This window comes from Lucilia sericata, unplaced genomic scaffold (genome assembly GCF_015586225.1).
Source record: "Lucilia sericata isolate MDLA Ls3-8-SP2 unplaced genomic scaffold, ASM1558622v1 Contig000097F_arrow, whole genome shotgun sequence".
Lineage (NCBI taxonomy): Eukaryota > Metazoa > Arthropoda > Insecta > Diptera > Calliphoridae > Lucilia > Lucilia sericata.
Genome location: NW_023994129.1, coordinates 515146 through 538215, shown reverse-complemented (window position 1 = coordinate 538215; position 23070 = coordinate 515146). Strand labels below are relative to the sequence as shown.

The 23070-nt window shown below is 29.7% G+C and overlaps 3 protein-coding genes across 4 annotated transcripts; 2 read left to right on the top strand and 1 right to left on the bottom strand.

The window, feature by feature from the left end:
* The first annotated feature begins 11245 nt into the window (after positions 1-11245).
* LOC119599959 (diencephalon/mesencephalon homeobox protein 1) lies at positions 11246-14987 on the top strand. 2 transcript variants are annotated; one of them, XM_037949919.1, is made up of 3 exons: positions 11246-11735; positions 14253-14370; positions 14433-14987. In XM_037949919.1, the coding sequence occupies exons 1-3, from the start codon at positions 11529-11531 to the stop codon at positions 14954-14956; spliced, it is 849 nt and encodes a 282-aa protein (XP_037805847.1). In that variant the 5' UTR covers positions 11246-11528; the 3' UTR covers positions 14957-14987. The 2 variants fall into 2 exon arrangements, with proteins under 2 accessions (XP_037805847.1, XP_037805848.1); XM_037949920.1 differs by having other exon boundaries at positions 11255-11373.
* A 732-nt stretch (positions 14988-15719) lies between these two features.
* LOC119599958 (palmitoyl-protein thioesterase 1) lies at positions 15720-17195 on the top strand. The gene is made up of 5 exons (XM_037949918.1): positions 15720-15942; positions 16000-16237; positions 16299-16607; positions 16810-16936; positions 16996-17195. The coding sequence occupies exons 1-5, from the start codon at positions 15855-15857 to the stop codon at positions 17122-17124; spliced, it is 891 nt and encodes a 296-aa protein (XP_037805846.1). The 5' UTR covers positions 15720-15854; the 3' UTR covers positions 17125-17195.
* On the bottom strand, positions 17154-19413 carry LOC119599957. The gene has a single exon (XM_037949917.1). It carries the CDS (start codon positions 19231-19233, stop codon positions 17188-17190), a length of 2046 nt encoding a protein of 681 aa, XP_037805845.1. The 5' UTR covers positions 19234-19413; the 3' UTR covers positions 17154-17187.
* Between the last annotated feature and the right edge of the window lie 3657 nt (positions 19414-23070).

The following is a 23070-nucleotide window of genomic DNA, read 5'->3' as shown; positions in this document are numbered from 1 at the left end:
GAGATATTTATAATACATACATACATACATATCACGGTTTCTATTGTATATATATTTTTTAATTACTTTTTTCAATTCATTATATTTTTTTTTTTTTTTTTGCAAAATGTAATAATATGTAGTACGTGCAAATGTATTTGTTAGCATATTTTAAGGCTTGAGGATAGAAAATGTTGTTTGTTTGCTGACAGGCTGGTTGGTTGGTTGGTTCTTTCTTTCTTCCCTTCTTGATTCGTTTGTTTGGTTTTTAGTATGATTTGTTGCATTATGTTCTACTTCTTCTGCATAAATTTAGTTTCATCATTTCATTTACGAGTTAAAACAAAATACTACAAGTAAAATACAACAACAAAAATGGGAAAGAATGAAATTGTTGCTGTCTCTAACCAAGTGACGTTAGTTTATGATGGTTATTAATCAACTAGATTTTCGCTGTATTTTTCTTTTTTTTTCATTGCATTTAATGAAATTTTGATTATATTGTTGGAAATTTAATTATTTTTATTAAAACATTTCTATAGCCTACTTTTAGGTGGTAAAAGTGGTGAAAAATTAAAGCATAATTTTTTATGGTTTCAGCCAGCCATCAGAAAACAAATTTTTTCATTATTATTATAAAGCAATAAGTTCAGTGTTGTAGGAAATTCATTAATTCTAAACAAATTTAATTTAATAAATCTCAATTTATATAATTTTCACTTAAAACTTTCAAAATTTCTAAATTTTGAAAAATTATAATTCCAAATTACTTTAAATTTGTGAATCATCCCCTTTTTAAACTACATCACTGCAATTTTCAACTGTAGCATACATTCACTGCAATCTATAGCGTGAAAAAATGCTGACGCAAGAGAGAAGAGAATATTTTACAAAAAAATGTAATTATCCTAATGAAGTTGTTGGCACGTTGATATCAAATGATAACAACCTTATAACGAATTAAGGCTAAATAAAATATGATTCCATTAAAAATATAAAGAGTTAATTAAAATTATTACCGCCTCAAACAGCAAATGCATTAAAGCAAAAGGTAAAAAAAAATATTAATATAAATATAAACAAAATTCAAACTAAGTACTTATTAAAAAAATTAAATACAAAGTGATTTAAAGGATGAAGTGTTACTGACAAAATTACAATTTTCAACAAAATAGTGTGTTTTGATGTGGGAAAATATCGAAACTTTCTAGTTAAACACCTCTATAAACAAAATGCATATATAAATATAATACAAATGTTATTTAAAAATATAACGAATGTTGCAGCCAGCCATAAAATATATTGGATGCGAAATGCTTATTTTAGATACAGACGACGACAACAAAGTTATAATAATCTCTTAGACTCAACTTCCAAAACAATAATAATAAATATCTTTGAATTCTTAACCAACTTACTAACCATAAACGTATGAGTAATATTTAGTACAATTAATAAAATATATTAATTATACGTTTAATTTATAGATTTTTTTCTGCATTTCCATAAAAATTTAGGAAGAATATTAAATCATATCTTGACCACAAAATATCCCTTTTTAAAATATGAGTTTTTATTGTGACAAATGAAAACATTGTTTCCCTATCATATGATTCATGAATCCATGAATCTATATTCAAAAAGTGCCAACTCAATTAATGAAATTTTGTACTTAAAAATTGGTCATTCAATATCTTAATCTTTATGTTCAGGATGTCAATATGTGAGTATCATATTGACCTTCGTTAGGGACGGCACAGTCTATGCGCGACTAAAGGGCATTAAGTCTGTTGCTCTATTCCAATCCATACCAGAACTACTTTGTTCTCTGTGGCAGGTTTTCTTCCGTGTATGCAATGGCCGGTGGGCGACTTCATGCGGTATCCTGAAACCGCGAAATTGTTGGCGTCTCTATGCACATAATTACTTATGTTCTCCTCGTATATACGGGAGTCCTACTTGATGTTTAAGTTGGGAGGACTCCTCCATTAACATTCCAGACGGAACTGTTTAGTTAACTGTTGACTAGGAGGTCCTTCGTTTCCATGTGAAGATGATATTCCGAGGTAATTTGTAAACAGCCTGTTGCAGTTCTTAGGTAAGTATTTTAGCAGCTGGAATGTTTCTCCACTGTATATCACTAAGTGACCACATAGGAACAGCAATCGTTTATATATCGCTAACTACACAGAGGGAAAAAAGACGTTTTGAAATTATATACGCCTGGTACCAAATTACCACCAAAGTGTTTATAATTTTTCAAAAACATCCGTTGTCAAAGTATGTACGGATAGTTGTCACAAAAAAAAAAAATACACGACGTTATCAAATCAACAAATAATAATAATGTGTTACCAAAGTGACAACGCTATGTTGTCAAACAGGATGTCGAAATAACAACGATTCATTTCCGAAATGACACAAAGCGTAATCGAAATGACAACGATGTGTTGTCAAAATTACAACGGTGGTTGTCAAATAACTGGTCGTCATTTAAATTTTATACACATTTGTTGTCTTAATGTAAACAAACGTGGTAAGCACACTTTTGAGTAAGTTTTTTATCCATACTCCAAGGCGCTTTAAGGACCTTGTTTCTACTTCGGAATTTGTGAGTAGCATGAGCTGAGGAAGTAAATAGGCTGTGAAATGTAACCCTCAAGATGTTTGTGTGATGCACGGTCGGAATTTGGGCTCTATTGACCGCGACTTCAAATGTTAAATTTACTTCCTTCGTCTAGGTGAAAGCATTATCTTTTATCTATCTTGCTTAACAATGAGATTAGAAGAAATTTGCAAGCAAAACTAAATTCGACCACAATTTGAGTTGTCACTTTTTGAATATGGGCTTACGATATAGAAAAAATATTTAAATAACTAAAAGTATAATCAAACAACAAAGTATTTTATTGCTGTTGTTGTATTTGTATTATACTTATTGTTATCATTTCATTATGGATTTCATTTTAATTTTCCTATTTCTACTTCTTTTTTTATTTATTATATATTTTCTCCTCTGTCATTATTTCTCTCTCCCTCTTTCATCCTCACACTCCTGCATTTACACACATATTCACCAACATTTTTACAAATTGTGTGCATATTATTGTTTTTGTTTGTATTTTGTTGTTATTGCTGCTCCTGCTGCTGCTGTTGTTGTTTTTTATTAATATTAATACCCGTGGAAATTTTACGCTTTTGTTGTATAGTAAATAATTAAAAATTCTAATTAAGCTGTGATTTAACACCAGAAATGAATTTTATTGTCTTTTGTGGCGCTTTGATATTTCATTTCATTTTTTTTTTTTTTTTGTCTTTTTGCTATACAAAAAATAACAACAAAACATGAACATGAAGAGTTGTTGTTTTCACCATGTCCTGGTGACTGCCTCCCAGCAATAACAAAACTTGTCGCTATAGATTCTTTAAACAAAATACATCAAAACAAGGAGTTATATTTTCATCCTTATGTACACACTGTTGTAAAATGTTTGTTGTTGTTTTTATGAAAACATACCTCAAAATTAATTCATCAAGTTTATCAAATGTTGTTGTCCTTGTTGTAAAGCGTTGAAATTATCATAAAATCATATACTTGTTATATGTATGGGCGTCATGCATTGTATGCCAATCACAAATCAGCTACTTTGATATTTGTGCTTCCGGAAATAAACTGTCAAGTCGAAGTAAATTCAGAAGACGCCTAGAAATATTTACCAAATGAAGCTTTTTTTCTCGAATAAATGCAAAATCACGATAACTTTAATGATTAAAGATTCGATTTTTACGTAAATTGATATAAACAAATAATGATGAGAAACATTAAAAAAAATAATTTAACATTTGAATTGGTCTGGTCCATTACAGAATTTTTAGTGAAATATTAATCAAGAAAGTGTTTGAACTACATGTCGTACATGTATTTGCTTAGAGTTTTTGTTGTGATTTTGAGAATGTTCGTCTCGCGGACCTTGTTTGACTTTCAATGGTCTAGTCCTTTCTACTTTGTGATGAAATCTATTTTTAACATGATCACAAATAAAGCCCCTCTTCTTGAATAAATCAGCGATTAAGGATTTTTATATACAAATTTAATTTTTGGCCAAAATGAGTGATTACAGCTCATTTTCTTGAATAAACGTGTAATAAAAGAAATGTCTCCCCCGGAGCATGTTACCTTCATGACCCTTCTCATCTTGGAGTTATTGCAAGCCTGGAAAAAAGAAGTGCCGGGACTATACATGATGATCTACTGTATCCTCGGCTTTTTCTCTGAATGATTTGATATGGGGTAGAACCAGAGCACCAGATAATATGGTAGTACGGGTGGCCAGTTGCCCACACGACTTTGTCCTGACTGGTCAATTAGCTGTGTTTCTTTCAAGATCCACTTTGTTTTACACCTAAATTCGAGGGAAGGGGCACTTGGTTATTCGATATAAGTTTCTGTTACTTTAAAAACATGCTCAACTTATCACAGTATGTCCTTGTGACCAATGGAACAACTCTTGTCAATTAAATATGGATCCGTACTTTGTCTACCAATTACGTCCCTAATTTCGGAAAACAGAGCCATCTCAGTAGAGTAGTTTTGCGACTTAAAGAGGTAAAGGAATGCACTGGGGTTAGTCTTTAGATGATGAGAATGTATTAGATATGAAGCATTCCTCATAGCATCAATACGGAGTTTTCCTCCACTTCTATTGTCCCTGAACCAGTGATTGCCTTTTCAATGTGGGGTATGTACATATATAGCTTGTCTCATGATGCCTGTCATTCCACAGGGGACTACTATGGAAAAATGTACATGTACAAAAATTTCCACTGGCGTGTATGTAGCACAAAGGTCACAATCTGAATGAAATAAGCCCGTTATGGCAGTTGTTCATGTAAAGCACTTCTACATTTTGACAAAGATGTCAATGATAGGCCCATATTTACCCTTGTCCTCATATAACTCATCTTCCAAAAAATCGCCTTTTTGTCAACAAATTGATAAAATATTTTGGATTTAGAAAAAAAAATAATCCACATTTTTAACATACTCACTGATGTATGGTATCACATCGTCGGCCATGCTCGACTATACATTCTCACTTATTTATAATATACTCTTGTTACGAAGTTATCAGCAATTAAAGATTATCGCATAACTTTTTTTTCCCGAAATATGAGATATTGATTCAAAATTTTTGGTCAGAAATATGAATGATCAGAAATGAGAACTCAAAAAAATCTTAAAATTTTGGTAATGAGTAATCAAGATAATGTAGTTATTTAATACATTACTTGGTAATGAGTAGTCGTTATCAATAACATTATTTAATTTTTTTGAATGGGATTTGTAGCCAATTATCTAAAGCATCTATCCAAAGTTTGTGGTTCGAATCATAGTTGATATTAGTATTGTTTTATACTTTTATGTAAAAACTATTCCAAAAAGTACTATAAAATAAAAGCGGCAAAACTAATAAACAAAAAAAATAACTATAGAGCCAGGTTTAAGCCCGGGAAGCACATTTGTAACCAGTTATTTTTTGAACCTCGCCACCAAAACCACAAAATATATTAGTTATTCACCCCAAAAGTAAGTACTTCCACATTGGTTCAATATTACTTGACTGCTTACCGGCTAAGTAAAGTTTTTCCTGGGGTATTAAATATTAAAAATTTTCGTGTAAAAATCAAATTTTAACTGGAAGTATGAGTGATTATAAATAGAGCTCTTTTTCTCGAATAACATTTTAAATGTTTCTATTAAATTGTTATTTTTGGTTAGCTATATCATAAAAAATAATATTGTGGAAAAGTATTTAGAAAGAGTTATTGTTTATTTACGTACCTTAAAAGCTTAATTCTGGCCCTGTTCCTTAAAAAATTGGTTTCGCATATGTTCTAGTCATGCATACAATATCTTGTTCATCTTTAAAACTAATTAATTAAATTTTGAATAACAATACTTAATGTTAATCAAATTTTTCGTGGTGGAAATCTGAATCAGAAAAGTGTAAACAAGAACATGCTATGAAAACGAATCCCCTGAGTTTGAGGGGAACTGTATAGAAAAATGCATCAATTGTTGTTGTTCTCTCATTTGAAAATGCAATTTTCGACAGATTACATTAAATGTTCAACCAACAACAGCAGCAACTGAATAAAAAAGAAAACAACCTACTAAAAATACAAATATAAAATATCTATGAATGTGTAAGAGTACAAGTATGAGAGATATTCATTTTCATCGCTTTTATCAACAGCATCAATGTAAGGATAACTATCACACAGCCTACAACAAATATGATAAAGTGCTGCAGATAAACTGACAACAACAACAACAGAATGCAGTAGAAGAGCAATTTATTTTGTAAACGCAGGTGGTTGACTTAGAAAAATGGAAAAAATGTATTCACTAAAACAACATAACTAAATAACTGTCAAATAAATAAATAAATAAAGGCAGGTGACTTGTTAAAGTAGTAGGCATAAATAGGCAGAAAACACTGATCTAAAATACATAAAGTTTTGAAAATATGACTTTAGATTTTAATTAAAATTTTTAAATAAAACTTTTACCATCAGTTGTACTGGCATCAATAATAAATTCTTTTTAATTCTAATTGTGTTTGAAAAGATTCTATTTTGGATTTCCTAATGAGAATTTGTGGAAATATTATTTCAACTCTCAATATTATTAGTCGGAGATAATGTCGTTTAACTACCGCAAAATTATTAGTTTTATTTTCGAATTTCTATTGTTGTTTGTTTTTATGCTTTTAATTAAAATTTTTCCTAATTTTTACTTGATATTAAAATTTAAAAAAAATATATGGTAAATTATACTGGAAATAGTAAAAGAATGTAAATAATACTTGAGAGCGAATGGTTTATAAAGTTAATAAAAATAAAAATATTGTAATAAAGCTAAAATAATAACAATACAACAAAAACCGTGTGGAATATCAAACCACCAATGAGACACCCACTTTGCTAACACACACAAGAACAATAAAAATGCAAAATATAACTTAACAACAAAGCACAGTGGAACTAAAACGAAAATAATTAAAATTGAATACTAAAGGCCTTATTCATGAAAACATTTTTATTTAATAAACAGTTTATAAATCAAATTTTAAGTATATGGAAATTTTGTTTTACAAATCTTTCATAAAATTAAAAGTTGTTTATGAATAGGGGAATAAGTAAATAACAATAAGTTATAAAGTTATATTTTCTTAGGGAAGAAAATTCTAAAAACTTATCTAATGCCTGATGAATATGTTTAGAGATTTATTTAGAACTCTTGAAGACAAATTATAATAAGAAAGTATAATAAGAAATTATATGTTAACTTCAATATTCGTAGGCAATTTACTAAGGATAAATTGGAAGATCCAATTGACGGAGCTAAGATACATTAATATATGTAAAACTAGGTTAAATTAAATACAAAATTGCTCCCACTGTGGACAGGTACATACATATGTGTGTATACATATATTTATGTACGTGTATCAGTTTATGAAAAATATATAAAACAATGACTGGCTAAGGTATTCATGAACACTCATATACTCTAAGTAACATACACAAACATATGTATGTATATTAGGGTGGTCCAGGGGCATGTTGATGTAAAAACCTCATTTTGGTGTGATTGCAATACCGGGGAAAAGTGGTGCTGCCAATACCTCTAGTCTGCCAGGACTATAAACTGGTGATGATCAAATGTATCCACGGCCTTTTCTTGAAATGATTTGACATGAGGTCGAACCAGAGAACCACATAATATGGTACTACAGGTGGCCAGTTGCCGCAGGACTTTGTCCTGGCTAGTTAGTTGGTTGAGGTTCCTTTGGGATCTACATAGTGGCTGTGGTTTCAACCCAAATTCGCGGGAAGAGAATATCGGTTAGAGGACTGATGAACGGTGAAATCTATAATTCGGGAATCTAAGTTCGATGTCAACAGATACCCCACAGAGAAGTGATTGTGCGACTAACACACTGGAAATGAGTTGGTGTTAAGTGTATATAATACAGGATGAATGTAAGGGTATACGGATCCTACCCGCCCGTGTACCTAGAGTGATGAATGAGAAGTGTGCTGGGTTGAATTTAGATGGCAGATGTTCACTTAAAGCTCTTCGACATTTATTCTATGATACTATTTCTCATAATGTTTTTCCTGACGTTGATATATGGTGAACTGGATCTAAAAGTGTCCTTTTTAAGTTTTCATGATTTTTTTCATATTTTTTCAAAGAAAACATATATCGTTCATTTACTACAAGACTGGTATAATCCAAAATTCAAACTTTTTGAAATGATTCATTCCATTTAGAGTGAATTTGTACGGGACTTAGGGTGAAATGAGGTCCGTCGTTATGAAAATCGGCAGAATGATTTACGTTTATATATGTATATTTTCATTCCGGTTGTATGACGATTAGGACTTATAATAGGCCTATGTCAAAAATTTTCAACAGACTTCGTCTTTGGTGCAACGAAAGATCACACACCAAATGACTTTTTTATTCATTACCATATCTTGACCACAAGACAACAATTTTGAGAAACATTATCTTATAATTTCTATGGGAACATCACCCTAATGTATGTACAATGTACATATATATGTATATGCTTTATTGTATAAATATGCTGCCGATGACGTTGGGGACGACAACACAATTGTGCCATTGTTGTGTTGTTGTTGCTGTGAATATACACATACATACATATATAGAATTTATAAATGAATGAAGGGATGTAATTTTCTCATTTGCACGTTTTGTTTTCTCAAACATAGTGTTGCTACTTTCAACATAGGTTTGTGTGTGTGCGTTCTTTTTTTTTTGTATGTTATTATCCTTGTATTGTTGTCAAGGACCATTTACAGGACTCTGTTGTGTGTTGTGTCGTGTTGTACTGTATATATTTAGTTAGTGCAACAAGAGGGGTGGTGGTAGCGCTTGCGCTAAAATTATATTTATTTATTATTTTAACAGATGCTGAAGCAGCAGTAGCAGGAAAAGTTTTGTTTTTGCATTTTTATAACAACATCAACATCCTCAACGTTTTGTTTATTTGTTTTTGTTGTTTTATGTCGTGTTGTTGCTGCTGTTGCTTTGTTTTTGTATATTCTTTTAGCTTATTCTATTTAAAATAGAATAGGCGGAGCGGTGTCTGTTTTTAATATTCATGTATACAAATGTACTTTTAAGCAAAGCCAATCATAACTGAGTAAAAAAAACACATAAAAATATAAATATGTACAACAACAAAAATGCAAACCTGGTAGACTTGATTGTATTGCATAAAAAAGACACATCTACACACATTTATGCATTTACAATTTACATCCTGTTTATAGAGAAAAGAAAGGGAAGCAAAGTAAAAAAAATGTAAGAGAAGGAGCGGAAGGTGGCTTTTTACTGTTCATCATTTTAACAAATTATAAATATTGTTTTTACGTGTTGTAGCTTTTTAATGTTGATTTCGTTGTTGTTGCTGTTGTTATTGCTTAAATGCCATTGTCTTACTCTTGTTGCTATTTACATACATACACATGTTACACATAGATACTTGGGTGTTGTTTGTAGTTTTTTCTTTCTCTGTATCCACCATTTTTAATTTTGTAATTTGATGCTGTTTACTACAGTTAAACAATATTGTTTTTGTTATTATTGTTTTAATACATTAAATTGAAATATGACTGGTTGTTTTGTGTTTGTATGTGCGATTGTCTGTATGTTTTTTTTTTTTTTTCTTGTACATTAAAATGATATTTATGAAATATTTTGTAATGGAACATTTAAAACATTAGTACTTTTAATTAAGGAAAATATAAATAATCCATTAAAATGACAAAACCATTAGCCAAGATCTTTAAACATTTTAGATACATAATTAATGGATAAATACTTTTTTACAGATAACCATTGTACATAATTCATAAAATCTTTAAAAATATAATATTTCTCAAAATTACTTGATATAAAATTTTAACATTCGAATGCATTCATTGCATCAAAATATATATAATTTCCTATTCAATAATGCACGTTTCAGAACTATTTAAGAATTTGGGCATCGATTTGTTAGCGCATATTTAGCATATCTATGACATAAAATATAGTCCTTCTCTTACCCAATGCTCCATTTACATGTTATTTTATCGTGCTATTTGGAATGGTAAAATTCAATTTTTTTTTCAAAAAATTTCTAACATCGACCAGGATTAGAATCACTAAGTAATTCCTTATTAGACATACGCTCAAGGCGATTAGTTACAAATCCTATTCAAAAAAAATTTATTAATGTGATTGATAACGACCACTCATTATCAAGTAATGCATGAAATAACCTACATTACACGTTACCAAAATTTTACTGGGAATAGTTTAAGCCTTTTTAAAATTACATTTTTTGGTACATTTGTATAAATAAATATTGAAAATGTGATCTATAGTACGTTGTCAAGATTTAAATCTTATTAATGTGATTGTCAAGGATATGTATGTTCCGTACTCATCTGGATTGCAAACTGACGAGTACGGAAACAGATTTAATACCTTTACTTCGATCACTCATTATTATCATCAAAAATCATTTTATTTAAGGAAACCTTAAAAATTCGTAGAATATTTCAAAAACATGAAGTTTTCATCCATCTATCTGAATCAATTAATTTCCAAAAATGAAATCCATTACATAACGATATCAAAAACTATCTATCCAAACAATTTCTAAATAGGATAATTAAAACGTTAAAACAAGAGACTTTTGATTTTAATTCGAAATAAACACTTCATTTTACAAATGAGAAAAACGAGAGAATGTAACACCACCAAACAAAAGCAAACGACAGGAAAGCGGAAATGAAAAATGAGCAAAATGAAGAATATAAGCCACCACACAACAATAAAAAAGAAATGAGAAAATTATTCTCAAAACAAGTTAAATTTGCATATGGCGCGCAAATTGTAAAACCGAATTGTTTTTTTTTTTTTTTTTCAACTTTTTTGTTTGTAATCGTTTATTGTTCGGGTGCATTTCGTATAATTCTCTTGTTGTTGCTGCTACTGATGCTAACGTTGTTTGCATTAGTATTGTTGTAGTTTGTTGTCGTTCAAGACTATGATGATGATGATGTTACTAATAAACTCACACGACAAATAGGCAGGCAGCAGGATAAAGGACAAAGCAACAAGAACAAAAAGAGGAAACAATTATATTGCTGGTGTTAGTGTTGTTGTTGCTGCTGATGATGATGGTGTTGGTGGTGGAGAAGACGATGAGACTGGTGTTGATAACGATGATAATATTAGCATTTGGTGGTTATGCAAATAAAAAGGCAAACACTGTTAATGCCTATGAACAGTTACTATTGGTACGTGCAACGTGTAGCATTAACATAACAAAATAAAAACGTGTCTAACGGATTATAACACAAAAACATTAAAAATTCATTAATAATTAAATTAATTATTACAAAAACAATTATATAACAAAAAAAAAGCAATTCTAAATAATAACTGAAATAAAATGGCTGGTCCATTTTTATCTCCCTTGCCCGGCGATCTTTTAACGGAATATATGTTCGGTCGTCGCCGCCAAAGACGTAATCGTACAACTTTTACACCTCAACAACTGCAAGAATTGGAGGCATTGTTTCAGAAAACTCATTATCCTGATGTCTTTTTACGCGAAGAAGTCGCTTTAAGAATAAGTCTAAGTGAAGCTCGTGTTCAGGTGATTAAAAATGTGTTTTACGATATAATTTTTTTGTCACACAGGATGTATGAGTGATATTAATTTAATAAGATTCGATTAAGAAATTAGTGAAATCGAATTATTTGTGTGAAAAAATAATGTTTAATTATATTTATCATAAGTTTAATTAAAAAATGTATAAATATTATTTAAACTTAATTATTTCAAATTAAGAACTTTTTAGGATTAAAATCAAAATATTATTACTTGCATTTACAAAAGTATCATTCGATTTAGTCTGTTGGAGAAAAATTAAAAAAACACCTGATTGGACATACATATTTCTGACAATAATTTTATACATAAAGGATACCTCCACATTATTGAAATTAGATTTTTCCAACGAAAAGTTTCGCCTAAAATTTTTGTAGGGAACTATAACTCGGTGCAACAGTAATTTTCACACATTAAAAAATCTATGAGTACAGAAAACTGTGGACCATTAGTATTAATTCTGTGTACTCTGTTTTTCGTAATCAGCTCTTATGCCCCTGTAAAAGCACCTTAAAGTTTAAAGGGCATGCGATTTTAAAAGATGGAATTCAAAATTTATATAAAATATTTGATATTAATATCAAATGAAGCTGAGAACCTTTGCTTCAAAATAATATTTATTTCAAATTCATCAGGATTAAAAAAATGGAAACATAAAGAAAATGAGACCTTTTTAAGTTTAATTTCTTTTACGATTTTTTGTCTAAGTGAGTCACATAAATAATGTAGATACAATGTACAGATTCCCAGCTTTCATTTGATAATAATATTATCGTTTGAAATAGTAAGTCCTTTAAACTTTGAATTTCTTTTATAAAGACATAAAAACTGATTATAAAAATCGTAGTACGAAGAATTGCTATAAATGGAATCTAGTTTCACATGAATATCAACTTTTCTTCTTATCAAAATTGTTACAGGATGTATTATCCGGATGTATTAAAAGGAAATGTTTTCTGCAGAATTTTTTGTTGAATGCCACATGATAATTGCGGCATCAAATGTCCAGTTTCGAGAGGACATTAGTATATTGCCTGTGTCATTTTATTTGTTTTTTAAACGATATACGTAAGTACATTTTCTAAACTTTTTTGGGGTAGATTCGCTTTTTCAATACTAAACATTATGTATGGAACGATAAAGAATATTTTTGAAAAATGTTTTGTCCACTGTCTTATTGTGTAGGACCTGTCTTATTTTTAATGATTTTAAAAGTCAAATAAATAGAGATTTTGTATAGACCCCAAAGTAATTTCAATAGACAGACCTACAGTTAGTTAGTTTGAAAGTAGAATGTATTTTACATCCAATCCGAAGAAATACACCCTGGCCTCCATAGGACTTGTTGTAAGTTCCTTTACCAGTGTATCTGATGGGAATCGAACCCACTAACCGAACGGAGACACACTCTAGATCATCTTAGAACTTAAAAAAAGAACAAAAACAACCAAATTTTGATCCAACTTTGATTGCAAGTCAATGACAAGTCTATAGACTAGACTACTCAAAAACGGATTTATTAAGTAAAGTAAAAATAAAAAAATATAAAAACATACAATATTGAGTATATTTTTTCGCATATGAAACAATATGTTCTTAATCATTTTGTAAAAAAGTTCGATAAAAAAAATTGCCAACACAGAATACGAACCTGGTCACGTGTTCGTTAGTCCGTTGACCTACTCACAACACAAGTCATTATAAGAGTTAAAAGTAATGTAGACGGTATGTAGTAGTCATTGAAAAATAATATACTGTGTAAGTAAAGTATACCAAAGTGAAAAATCTTTAAATAAAAAAATATGCACTAAAAAATAAAATAAAATTGTCCTAAAAACCTGAAATATGCCTTAAATATGCTATTAAAATGTTGTTGAAGGCGTTTCAAACAATAAAATTTTCAGTTTATCCCACCTTAATAAAAAGAGAGTCCTCCAATCGAATAAGAAGTTGGAGCCACAAACAAAATTAAAATCTTAAGTATTAAGGCCCGGTTTTTATATAATTGCATTATTCTACAAGAAAGTTGAAAAATTACTATTATTGTTTTTATTCTTATAAGTACGTTTAACGCAATGGAATTTTATAAGCCCCATATATATAAACTTTTATAAAGGATTAAGGATTACTTTTCTAAAGAATTAAGCAGCGTTGAATTCGAATCTGGAATCAGAATTTATTCATCACATCAATTTTTGAAGATATCGTGTCTTAAAGTTTAAAAAAACTCCGTTTACTTATACAGCTTTATTTACACATAAAGGCTTCAATTAGGGACTAAAACCTTTAAAATCGGATAGATAGTTTAGAAAATATACCATGTCAAATTTAACGCTTTTGGAAAAAAATCATAAAAGATATAAACTTTGAACCTCGATAAAATCTAAACCTCAACCATTTCGTATTTATACAAAGAATGTGTGTACAATTCAAAATCTCACTTTGTTGTTCGAAATTTTTTGAAATTATCCTATATGAATTTATTTTGTTGTATTTTTCTAGGTATGGTTTCAAAATCGTCGAGCGAAATGGCGTAAACAAGCTCGACTGCAATTATTGCAAGATGCATGGAGAATGAGATGTTTAAGTCTAGGAACTCCTCCAGTTATGGGCCAAGGAGGTAAAACAAAAATCAATTCTCCCAAATACCTAAACAACCATTATAAAAAATATCTGTCTTAGGTTCGCGAGTACCAAACGGCACTATGCCCAACGGCTCAGCACCACCCGGTTTACAGCCTGGAGAAGTTGCACCCGAAAATCTCTCTAACTCCGCTAATAAAGAAAATCCCAATGGTGCCCTAAACGAAACAAATGTTACCATGATGCATACCATGCATGATGGAAATACCGAAAGTTCACTCGCAAAAAGCAATGGCACTGAAAAAACCTACACTGAATTAAAACTTTACAAAGATCATCATCAACAAAATCAACATTTGACACAAGCCTTGCACGCACAAATGCAAAATGATCCTCGTTTAATGGCCGCCTTAGAACAGAACTCAGATGAGGGTTCAGATGGCTCCGATTCAGAAGAAATCGATTTGACTTCTGGATCATGTATAGATTTTTCAAATAAACACCAAACAGTAGTGGTGGGTTCAGCGGCATCATCGTCAAGTCCAACACTACATGCCCAGCAACAGCAGCAGCAACAACAATTACAACAAGCACAAATGGTGGCCAGCAATGGAGTGCATTGAAATTCTGTCAAACGTTTTTCTTTCTTTATAATAATCCAATTTGAAAATGCAATAAACAAATTAATCGTAACACTCGCTATAGTCTTATCAGATTTAATTGAGTTACATATGTATTTATTTTTATTTTATATTTATCAGAAGACACCAGATATCTGCATGATCCGATTCTTCAATAATTCTGTCAAACATGCTTTCAAGAAGTTTGTGATTTAAAATCAGCAAATTCCTTAAATAACGGAGATGTGAGCAAAATTCCTAAACATTATTGATTAATTTTTCAGTAACTATAGCAGCTATTTCAACAAATTTTGTCACATTCCCCGACAGCCGTAACGTCAATGGGTATACAGAGGCGTCACGAGCAATAAACTATTTCTATCTTTCTCTGTCTTTCGCATAAAACGATTTCAATAATTTTTTTAGCTGTATTTTATATACCTTTTCTTACCCAACAGTTTTAAAATAAAAAAACAGATTTTAGACTTTTTGGAATGTCAAAAGTGACACCTCTGTATACTTTATGGTTACGTACTAAAATATAAAATTGCGCAAAAATTATAAAAAATCCCCAAATTCTACGAAAATCCCTAAGTCCTTCCCCGCGAAAATCTGGTGACTCTGTGTAAAATATACAATAACATTTTCTTCAGTCGAAAATGTTATTAACAACAGTGTGCTGTTAAATAACGACAAAAATCATGTTAAACTCCTACCTTATTATACAACTGTATATTTTTTTATAGTAAGCTCCTATAAGTCAGTTGTTTTTTGTTTTGTTTTGATTTTTTTGACAAACACTTTAACAAAACATAAACAAAAAACTGCAATTAGTTGTATTCCAGATAATCGAATTCGATTTAGTTTTAAATAGTTCTTTGTTTAAAAAACATCCAATAAAATGTTATTAAAACTTTTTATTTCATTTTTGATAATAAACACAATTACAAATGCTGAAAAATATCCGGTAGTAATGTGGCATGGCATGGGTAAGAAAACATTTTTTTAAAACGATAATTCAATTTACTTTATCACAAATTTTTTAGGAGACACTTGTTGTTTTCCCTTTAGTTTGGGTTCCATCAAAAAGCTTTTACAATCAGAACTTAATAATATTTATGTTAAGTCTTTGCAAATTGGTGAGAATGTAGTAATGGATTATGAAAGTGGATTTTTTATACATCCCAATACACAAGTCGAATATGCCTGCCATGAGCTGGCTAAAGATGAAAAACTTAAAAGGGGTTATAATGCCATAGGTTTCAGTCAGGGAGGACAGTTCTTGTAAGTATATTTTAGAAAATATATTAAAAACTCTTTAATACATATGTTTACACATTCAAAGACGCGCTCTGGCTCAACGTTGTCCCCTGCCACCCATGAAAGTCCTCATAACCATGGGTGGTCAGCATCAAGGGGTATTTGGTTTACCCAAATGTCCTTCTCATAAATCGAAAACATGTGAGTATATACGCAGGCTTTTAAATACCGCTGCATATGATACTTGGACTCAATTGGAATTGGTGCAGGCCACGTATTGGCATGATCCTCTTGATGAGGAAAAATATAAATCACGTAGTACATTTTTGGCTGACATTAATAATGAGGTATTTGTTAATGGTTTGTACGCGGATAATTTAAATAAATTAGAAAAGTAAGTAGAAGAGCAACAAATTAAACTATAAAAAAAAATCCAAAAAAAAATTATTTATGATACGATTTGATTGTTAAAAATTAAATGTTAAATGTCCATTTGTCCACCCTTCAAACATATTAACGTAACAAGACCTAAATGATTGAACCTTAATTATCGAAAAATATGCTCTTTTTAAATTTATTACTACTCAACATTCTAGATTCGTAATGGTTAAATTTATGAATGACACAATTGTTCAGCCCAAAGAATCACAATGGTTTGAATTTTATAAACCGGGACAGGATAAAGAAATTTTGCCGCTAAAAGAAAGTCCCGTCTATGAACAGGTAATTTAATAAAAATATTTTGGTTTTAATAATTTTAATTCAAAAATTATTTATTACAGTTGGGGTTAAATCATATGGCCGCCAATCAAAAACTTATGTTTCTCGAGGCTGAAGGAGATCATTTGCAATTCAATAAAACATGGTTTTTGGAAAAAATTATACCTCTACTAAGTCAAGACATGAATTAATTTGTAAATTTTATTCTAATTTTTTTATACTTCTTATTTAGAAAACCTATATAAATCTCTTATTTATATAACTTCAGTGCTTTCAATAATATTGACAATATTTTCCACAAAATCACACATCAAAGTATAGGTCTGCATATATAAAGCATCGCGGTATGGTACTAGTTTGTGTACCCTTTTCTCTAAAATATATTGCCGCTTTTCAGTATCTTCATATTGTAAAATTTTTAAAATATTTTCATTCTGCTCCTTTATTTCTTCATTTTCCGATTGCTGTTTAGTCAGTTCTTCATTTAGAACTTGAAGACTAGTTTGGTAAAAAGAATCTTCTATTGTGCCCACTAAATCTACCCATTCTTCTATGGCCGTCGAAATTATACCCCTTATAAACAGCAAACGTGTACGCTGTCTTTCGGGACTATTAACAATTTTAGATTCTAAATCGATACTACGGCCTTTCATGGATTCTAATATGCCTGTAAGTTCGTTGAACATTAAAGCTCGCGTTTCCGCTGGATTCACTTTCAAAATGGCACTTTTTAATGTTTTCACTTGTAAGTCCCACATATTTTCTCTGGGTTTCTTGGCACGTTTAAAGAGATTTTTTAATAACTCCAAATCATGATATCTCTCACATTTAAAACCACTATTAAGTTGCTCAAATAGTTCCATTTCATTTAAGGAACGTTGATAAGGACATGTACATTCACTAGGTTGCAAATCTGCGGCTAGATTGCCTAAACCATTGGTTAATTCATTGACCATTTTCCTGTTTGATTTTTGAATTACTTCTCTTTGCATTTCATTTAATTTTCTTTCGTATTCCGGCGGAGCTGTACAAATCCCACTTAAACGCATTACAATGCCATCCAATTTGCGACTGAAAAAGGTGGGTTTTACATTTAAAACCCATTTGCCTTTTACGATATTTACTCGTCTCGGTTGAAATTTAACTAATATATCCCTTACTTCTCCGCTGCACAAACGAAATGGCTTAGTATCGAAAGCAAACTCATTGTCCCAAGCTTTTAAAAGTGCCGAATTTTTTTCATAGAATGAACGATGGGACCATTCAAAAGTCAACACTTTACGACCAATATTTTGTATAGAAAAAATTTTTTTGATTTCTGTTTCAAAAGGAAAACATGAAAAGTTGGTAAATGCTTTAAAACTGCGAGTACTGCGTTTTTTTGCCACGAAAATGATTTGATCGTTTATTTTGAACGCATAATCCAAAAGCTCAAAATCCGTTTTTATATTTGTTTGAATTTGACATTCTTCTAGATCGCCTTCAATAAAGGTATCAGTAGAAATTTTACAAATTTCCTTAGAGGACATTATTTGTATCTCAGAATTGTGTTCCTTAACTTCCGAATTCAATATACTTTCACCTACAATTTGCAAATTATCAATGTCGGGGTAATATTCTATAACGTGCTCTATATCACTGCGTATTTCTTCTATGCAATTTTCCAAATGTTTAGATTTCAACCAACTAGAGGGTTTCTTACAACCTTGGTATTTAGGTTTACCTAGCAATTCCTCTTGGGCAACCTTAGGCAAACCACTTATTTCTACAGCCGCATTATATTGTCTCTCTGTTTTTGGTAAAGTTTCTTGTAATTCTGCTAGATCACATTTTTCCTTTAATACAGAAGGCTGCCTGGTGCTTAAAATAGTAGGGTTTAATCGCTGGGCGTAATCCATTAAACGTTTAACGGTATGTTTATCACGCTCATCTACAGTGACCAAACGATTGTATAAAATATCAGATGGATTTTTTTTAGTTTGTTCATTAATTTTAAGAGACAATTTCTCCCTTTCCTTTAATACATCTTTCCAATATTTAAGACGTTTATCATAACTATATTCCGATGAGGGCAATTGCAAACTTGAGCAGGGCGAAGAAGACACCTCACAAATTCCTTTACGTTCATCGAATATATAGTCAATCATTTCATTGACTAAACGCCTGTTGTGTTCCATTGAAATTGGATGAGTTTCCGATAGTGATGAAGTCATGGTGTATTCATTTAAATTGGAAGTATCTGATACGTCCAGCAGAGTGAGACGTTGAGAATCTCTATTTCTTGTCAAATTTAAATTCATTTTTATTTATTTAAGAAAATATTTTAGTAAATATGTTTATTTGAATGTATTATGGGTAATTTGACTTTAACGTTGTGTTATAGGAATAGGAAATCTAAATTATAGAGTTGTATTATTAACACTTAGAGAAATATTTGTTATTGACATTTTGTAGGGGCGAATAAAAGATATAAAAAAACATGTACATACATATATATAAAAAATTATAAAAAAATAATAAATGTATTTATAAATATTCCATAAAAATGTTTGGTTGATGTTTATAAATTTAATTAATATATAAGTAAACCATTATATTTTAGAAATAATAATAACTTACTTTTTTCATATTTTTAATTATTAATTTCTGTATTTATATTTGTAAAAAAATATAATTTAGTTTATTTATATTCGCGCGACATTTTATTGATTTATATTGAAATATTTTTTTAGATTCACTTTTAAATAGCTAAAGTCTTATGTATTTTATTTATTAATTTCTGTTCCTGTCATAATTTCACTTTTACATTCACGGTATCGATAGCGGTAATTCTAAAGTTTTTTTTTCTTTAAATTTGATTTTATTGTTCCTGTGAGCATATATTAAACTGAATGCTCTCGTAACCGACCGATATTTAGAAGGCGAACTTTTGTAAAAAAGAAAGAAAAATATTAGTGTATTTTAAAATCTGTCATAATAATAAACTAATTCAAATTCATTGAACTCTGGGCCAAAGTCTATATAAATAACTAAAATTTAGTTATATATGTACTAAAGCAAGTAAATTTTACCAGATAAATTTGACAATGTGTATGTTCAAATAAGTTTGAACATACATGTATGTATGTACTTACATATGTACATACATACATACATACATAGTACATTAGGGCGTCCCAACAAATATGAATTTTACTTGGATGAGTCTCATTTTATTCGTTAACTGCTGTAACATTTTAGCCCAATTGGAAAAGATAACCTATGCCAGAAATCCATTAAATAGTGTAAAATTGTGTAAAAATAAACACAAAAAATTTTCATATGTAATCTATCTTCTTTTGCAACTACATACTCCTTTTTGCTACAAGTCTATGTCTCTTACTTGTGTTGTATATTCTTGAAAATAGAAAATGACTTCATATTGCCCGTATAAAGTACACAATAAAATAATATTTTTCTTTATGTTTTATGCAATAAACTATAGTAAATACATGAAATTTTACCATTTTCCAAATTTTTTCACTAAAACAGAAATAACACCGGTAAACGCGCGAATAAGAACTGACATGCATTTGACATTGACAGGGTTGTTTAATGTAGGTATTGCATTTAGTACTACCTACATCCATACATACATACATATGCATGTGAATAAGTAGCAGATTAGTATAAATAAAAAAGAAATTTAAATGCTTTGAAAAGCTTTTCATCGAAATCATGTCCCTACATTTGAGAGTCTAACAGAGGAAATGTAATTTAGCTAATTAAAAATATAAAGTGATATTAAACACAAAAAACAACTTTAACACTAACAGATTTCTTATAAGATGTAGTCTGTTATGAACAATTAAAATTTAAGGAAATTAAAATAAACATACAAGAAAATGTATAATAAGTTAAAAATGTAAAGCTTTCATATCAAATGTTAAGTGAATTACATATTTAACATTGACTTACTAGAATAACTAAAACAGCTCTGTTATAATTAACATTTATGTTAAAATCTATTTTTTTTCTTCTTATTACACAGCTTCTATTGCTTGCTTCAAAATCTAAGTGTCTACTTTTCAGATCAATTTTTCGCTAATTTTCTTGAATATAGTACAAAACTTCATATTACCCATATAAAATACATCTTAAAGATTATTTTTCGTTACCTTTTATTACAAAAACAATAGTAAATACACGGAATTTTTACAATTTTCTAAAATTTTCACTAGAACAAGAATGACACCGGTAAACGCGCGAATAAGAACTGACAGTACATTTGACAGTAACAGGGTTGATTCATATGGGAATAACACAAAAGAAAGCAAAAGAAGTTGGAAGCTCTACAAGAGTGGATTTTAAAAAAGTTTTTTATCGAAAAGCTTTTATTTAACACTAACAGATTTCTTATAAGATGTAATCTCTTATGAACAATTGAAATTTAAGGAAATTAACACAAACACCAGAAAATATAGTATAAGTTAAAAATGTAAAGCTTTCGTATCAAATGTTAAGTGAATTGCACATTTAACATTGACTTATTAGAATAACTAAAACAGCTCTGTTATAATTAACATTTATGTTAAAATCTGTTTTTTTTTTCTTCTTATTACACAGCTTCTATTTCTTGCTTCAAAATCTAAGTGTCTACTTTTCAGATCAATTTTTCGCTAATTTTCTTGAATATAGTACAAAACTTCATATTACCCATATAAAATACATCTTAAAGATTATTTTTCGTTACCTTTTATTACAAAAACAATAGTAAATACACGGAATTTTTACAATTTTCTAAAATTTTCACTAGAACAAGAATGACACCGGTAAACGCGCGAATAAGAACTGACAGTACATTTGACAGTAACAGGGTTGATTCATATGGGAATAACACAAAAGAAAGCAAAAGAAGTTGGAAGCTCTACAAGAGTGGATTTTAAAAAAGTTTTTTATCGAAAAGCTTTTATTTAACACTAACAGATTTCTTATAAGATGTAATCTCTTATGAACAATTGAAATTTAAGGAAATTAACACAAACACCAGAAAATATAGTATAAGTTAAAAATGTAAAGCTTTCGTATCAAATGTTAAGTGAATTGCACATTTAACATTGACTTATTAGAATAACTAAAACAGCTCTGTTATAATTAACATTTATGTTAAAATCTGTTTTTTTTTTCTTCTTATTACACAGCTTCTATTTCTTGCTTCAAAATCTAAGTGTCTACTTTTCAGATCAATTTTTCGCTAATTTTCTTGAATATAGTACAAAACTTCATATTACCCATATAAAATACACCTTAAAGATTATTTTTCGTTACCATTTATTACACAACACTAGGGGGAAATTTGTTCATTCAAATACAATTTTTTGAAGAATAACCATAATTTGTCTATGAAATCCAAAAGAAAAATATTTTGGGGAAAATTATATGCCTACGGATCCGCGGTAAGCAAAATAGGTCAGTTCTTTCCAAATATTTTGTATTATTCGCAACGACCTTTACCACACAAAATTTCTAAAAAATGAATACATATTGTACAAGCATGCTGGTGTGATACATACATATATGGTCCGAACATGGAAGCTCAATCAAATTATTGTGCCAGCATGCTGGTGTTGTGTATGGGCCCTTTAAGATTAATATGTAAAGCTTTCATATCAAATGTTAAGTGAATTGCATAGTTAACATTGACTTATTAGAATAACTAAAACAGCTCTTTTATAATTAACATTTATGTTAAACGCTGTTTTTTTTCTTCTTATTCCACAGCTTCTATTTCTACTTTTCTGTATACATTTAAGATCAATTTTTCACAAATTTTCTTGAGTATAGAACAAAACTTCATATTACCCATATAAAATACACCTTAAAGATTATTTTTCGTTACCTTTTATTACAAAACAATAGTAAATATACGAAATTTTTACAATTTTCTAAAATTTTCACTAGAACAAGAATGACACCGGTAAACGCGCGTATAAAAACTGACAGTATATTTGACAGTAACAGAGTTGATTAATATGTATAGGAATAACACTAAAGAAGGCAAAAGAAGTTAAAAGCTTCACAAAAGTGGATTTTAAAAAGCCTTTTAATCGAAAACTTTTTAAATTCAATATTGATTGACAGAGTATTTTTTATGCCGG

Coding starts and splice junctions, on each gene's coding strand:
- LOC119599957 (XM_037949917.1), bottom strand. CDS start 19,233: ATGAATTTAAATTTGACAAGAAATAGAGATTCTCAACGTCTCACTCTG.
- LOC119599959 (XM_037949919.1), top strand. CDS start 11,529: ATGGCTGGTCCATTTTTATCTCCCTTGCCCGGCGATCTTTTAACGGAA. Junction 11,736..14,252: donor TAAGTGAAGCTCGTGTTCAG/GTGATTAAAAAT, acceptor GTATTTTTCTAG/GTATGGTTTCAAAATCGTCG. Junction 14,371..14,432: donor TCCAGTTATGGGCCAAGGAG/GTAAAACAAAAA, acceptor TATCTGTCTTAG/GTTCGCGAGTACCAAACGGC.
- LOC119599958 (XM_037949918.1), top strand. CDS start 15,855: ATGTTATTAAAACTTTTTATTTCATTTTTGATAATAAACACAATTACA. Junction 16,238..16,298: donor AGTCAGGGAGGACAGTTCTT/GTAAGTATATTT, acceptor ACACATTCAAAG/ACGCGCTCTGGCTCAACGTT. Junction 16,937..16,995: donor AAAGTCCCGTCTATGAACAG/GTAATTTAATAA, acceptor TATTTATTACAG/TTGGGGTTAAATCATATGGC.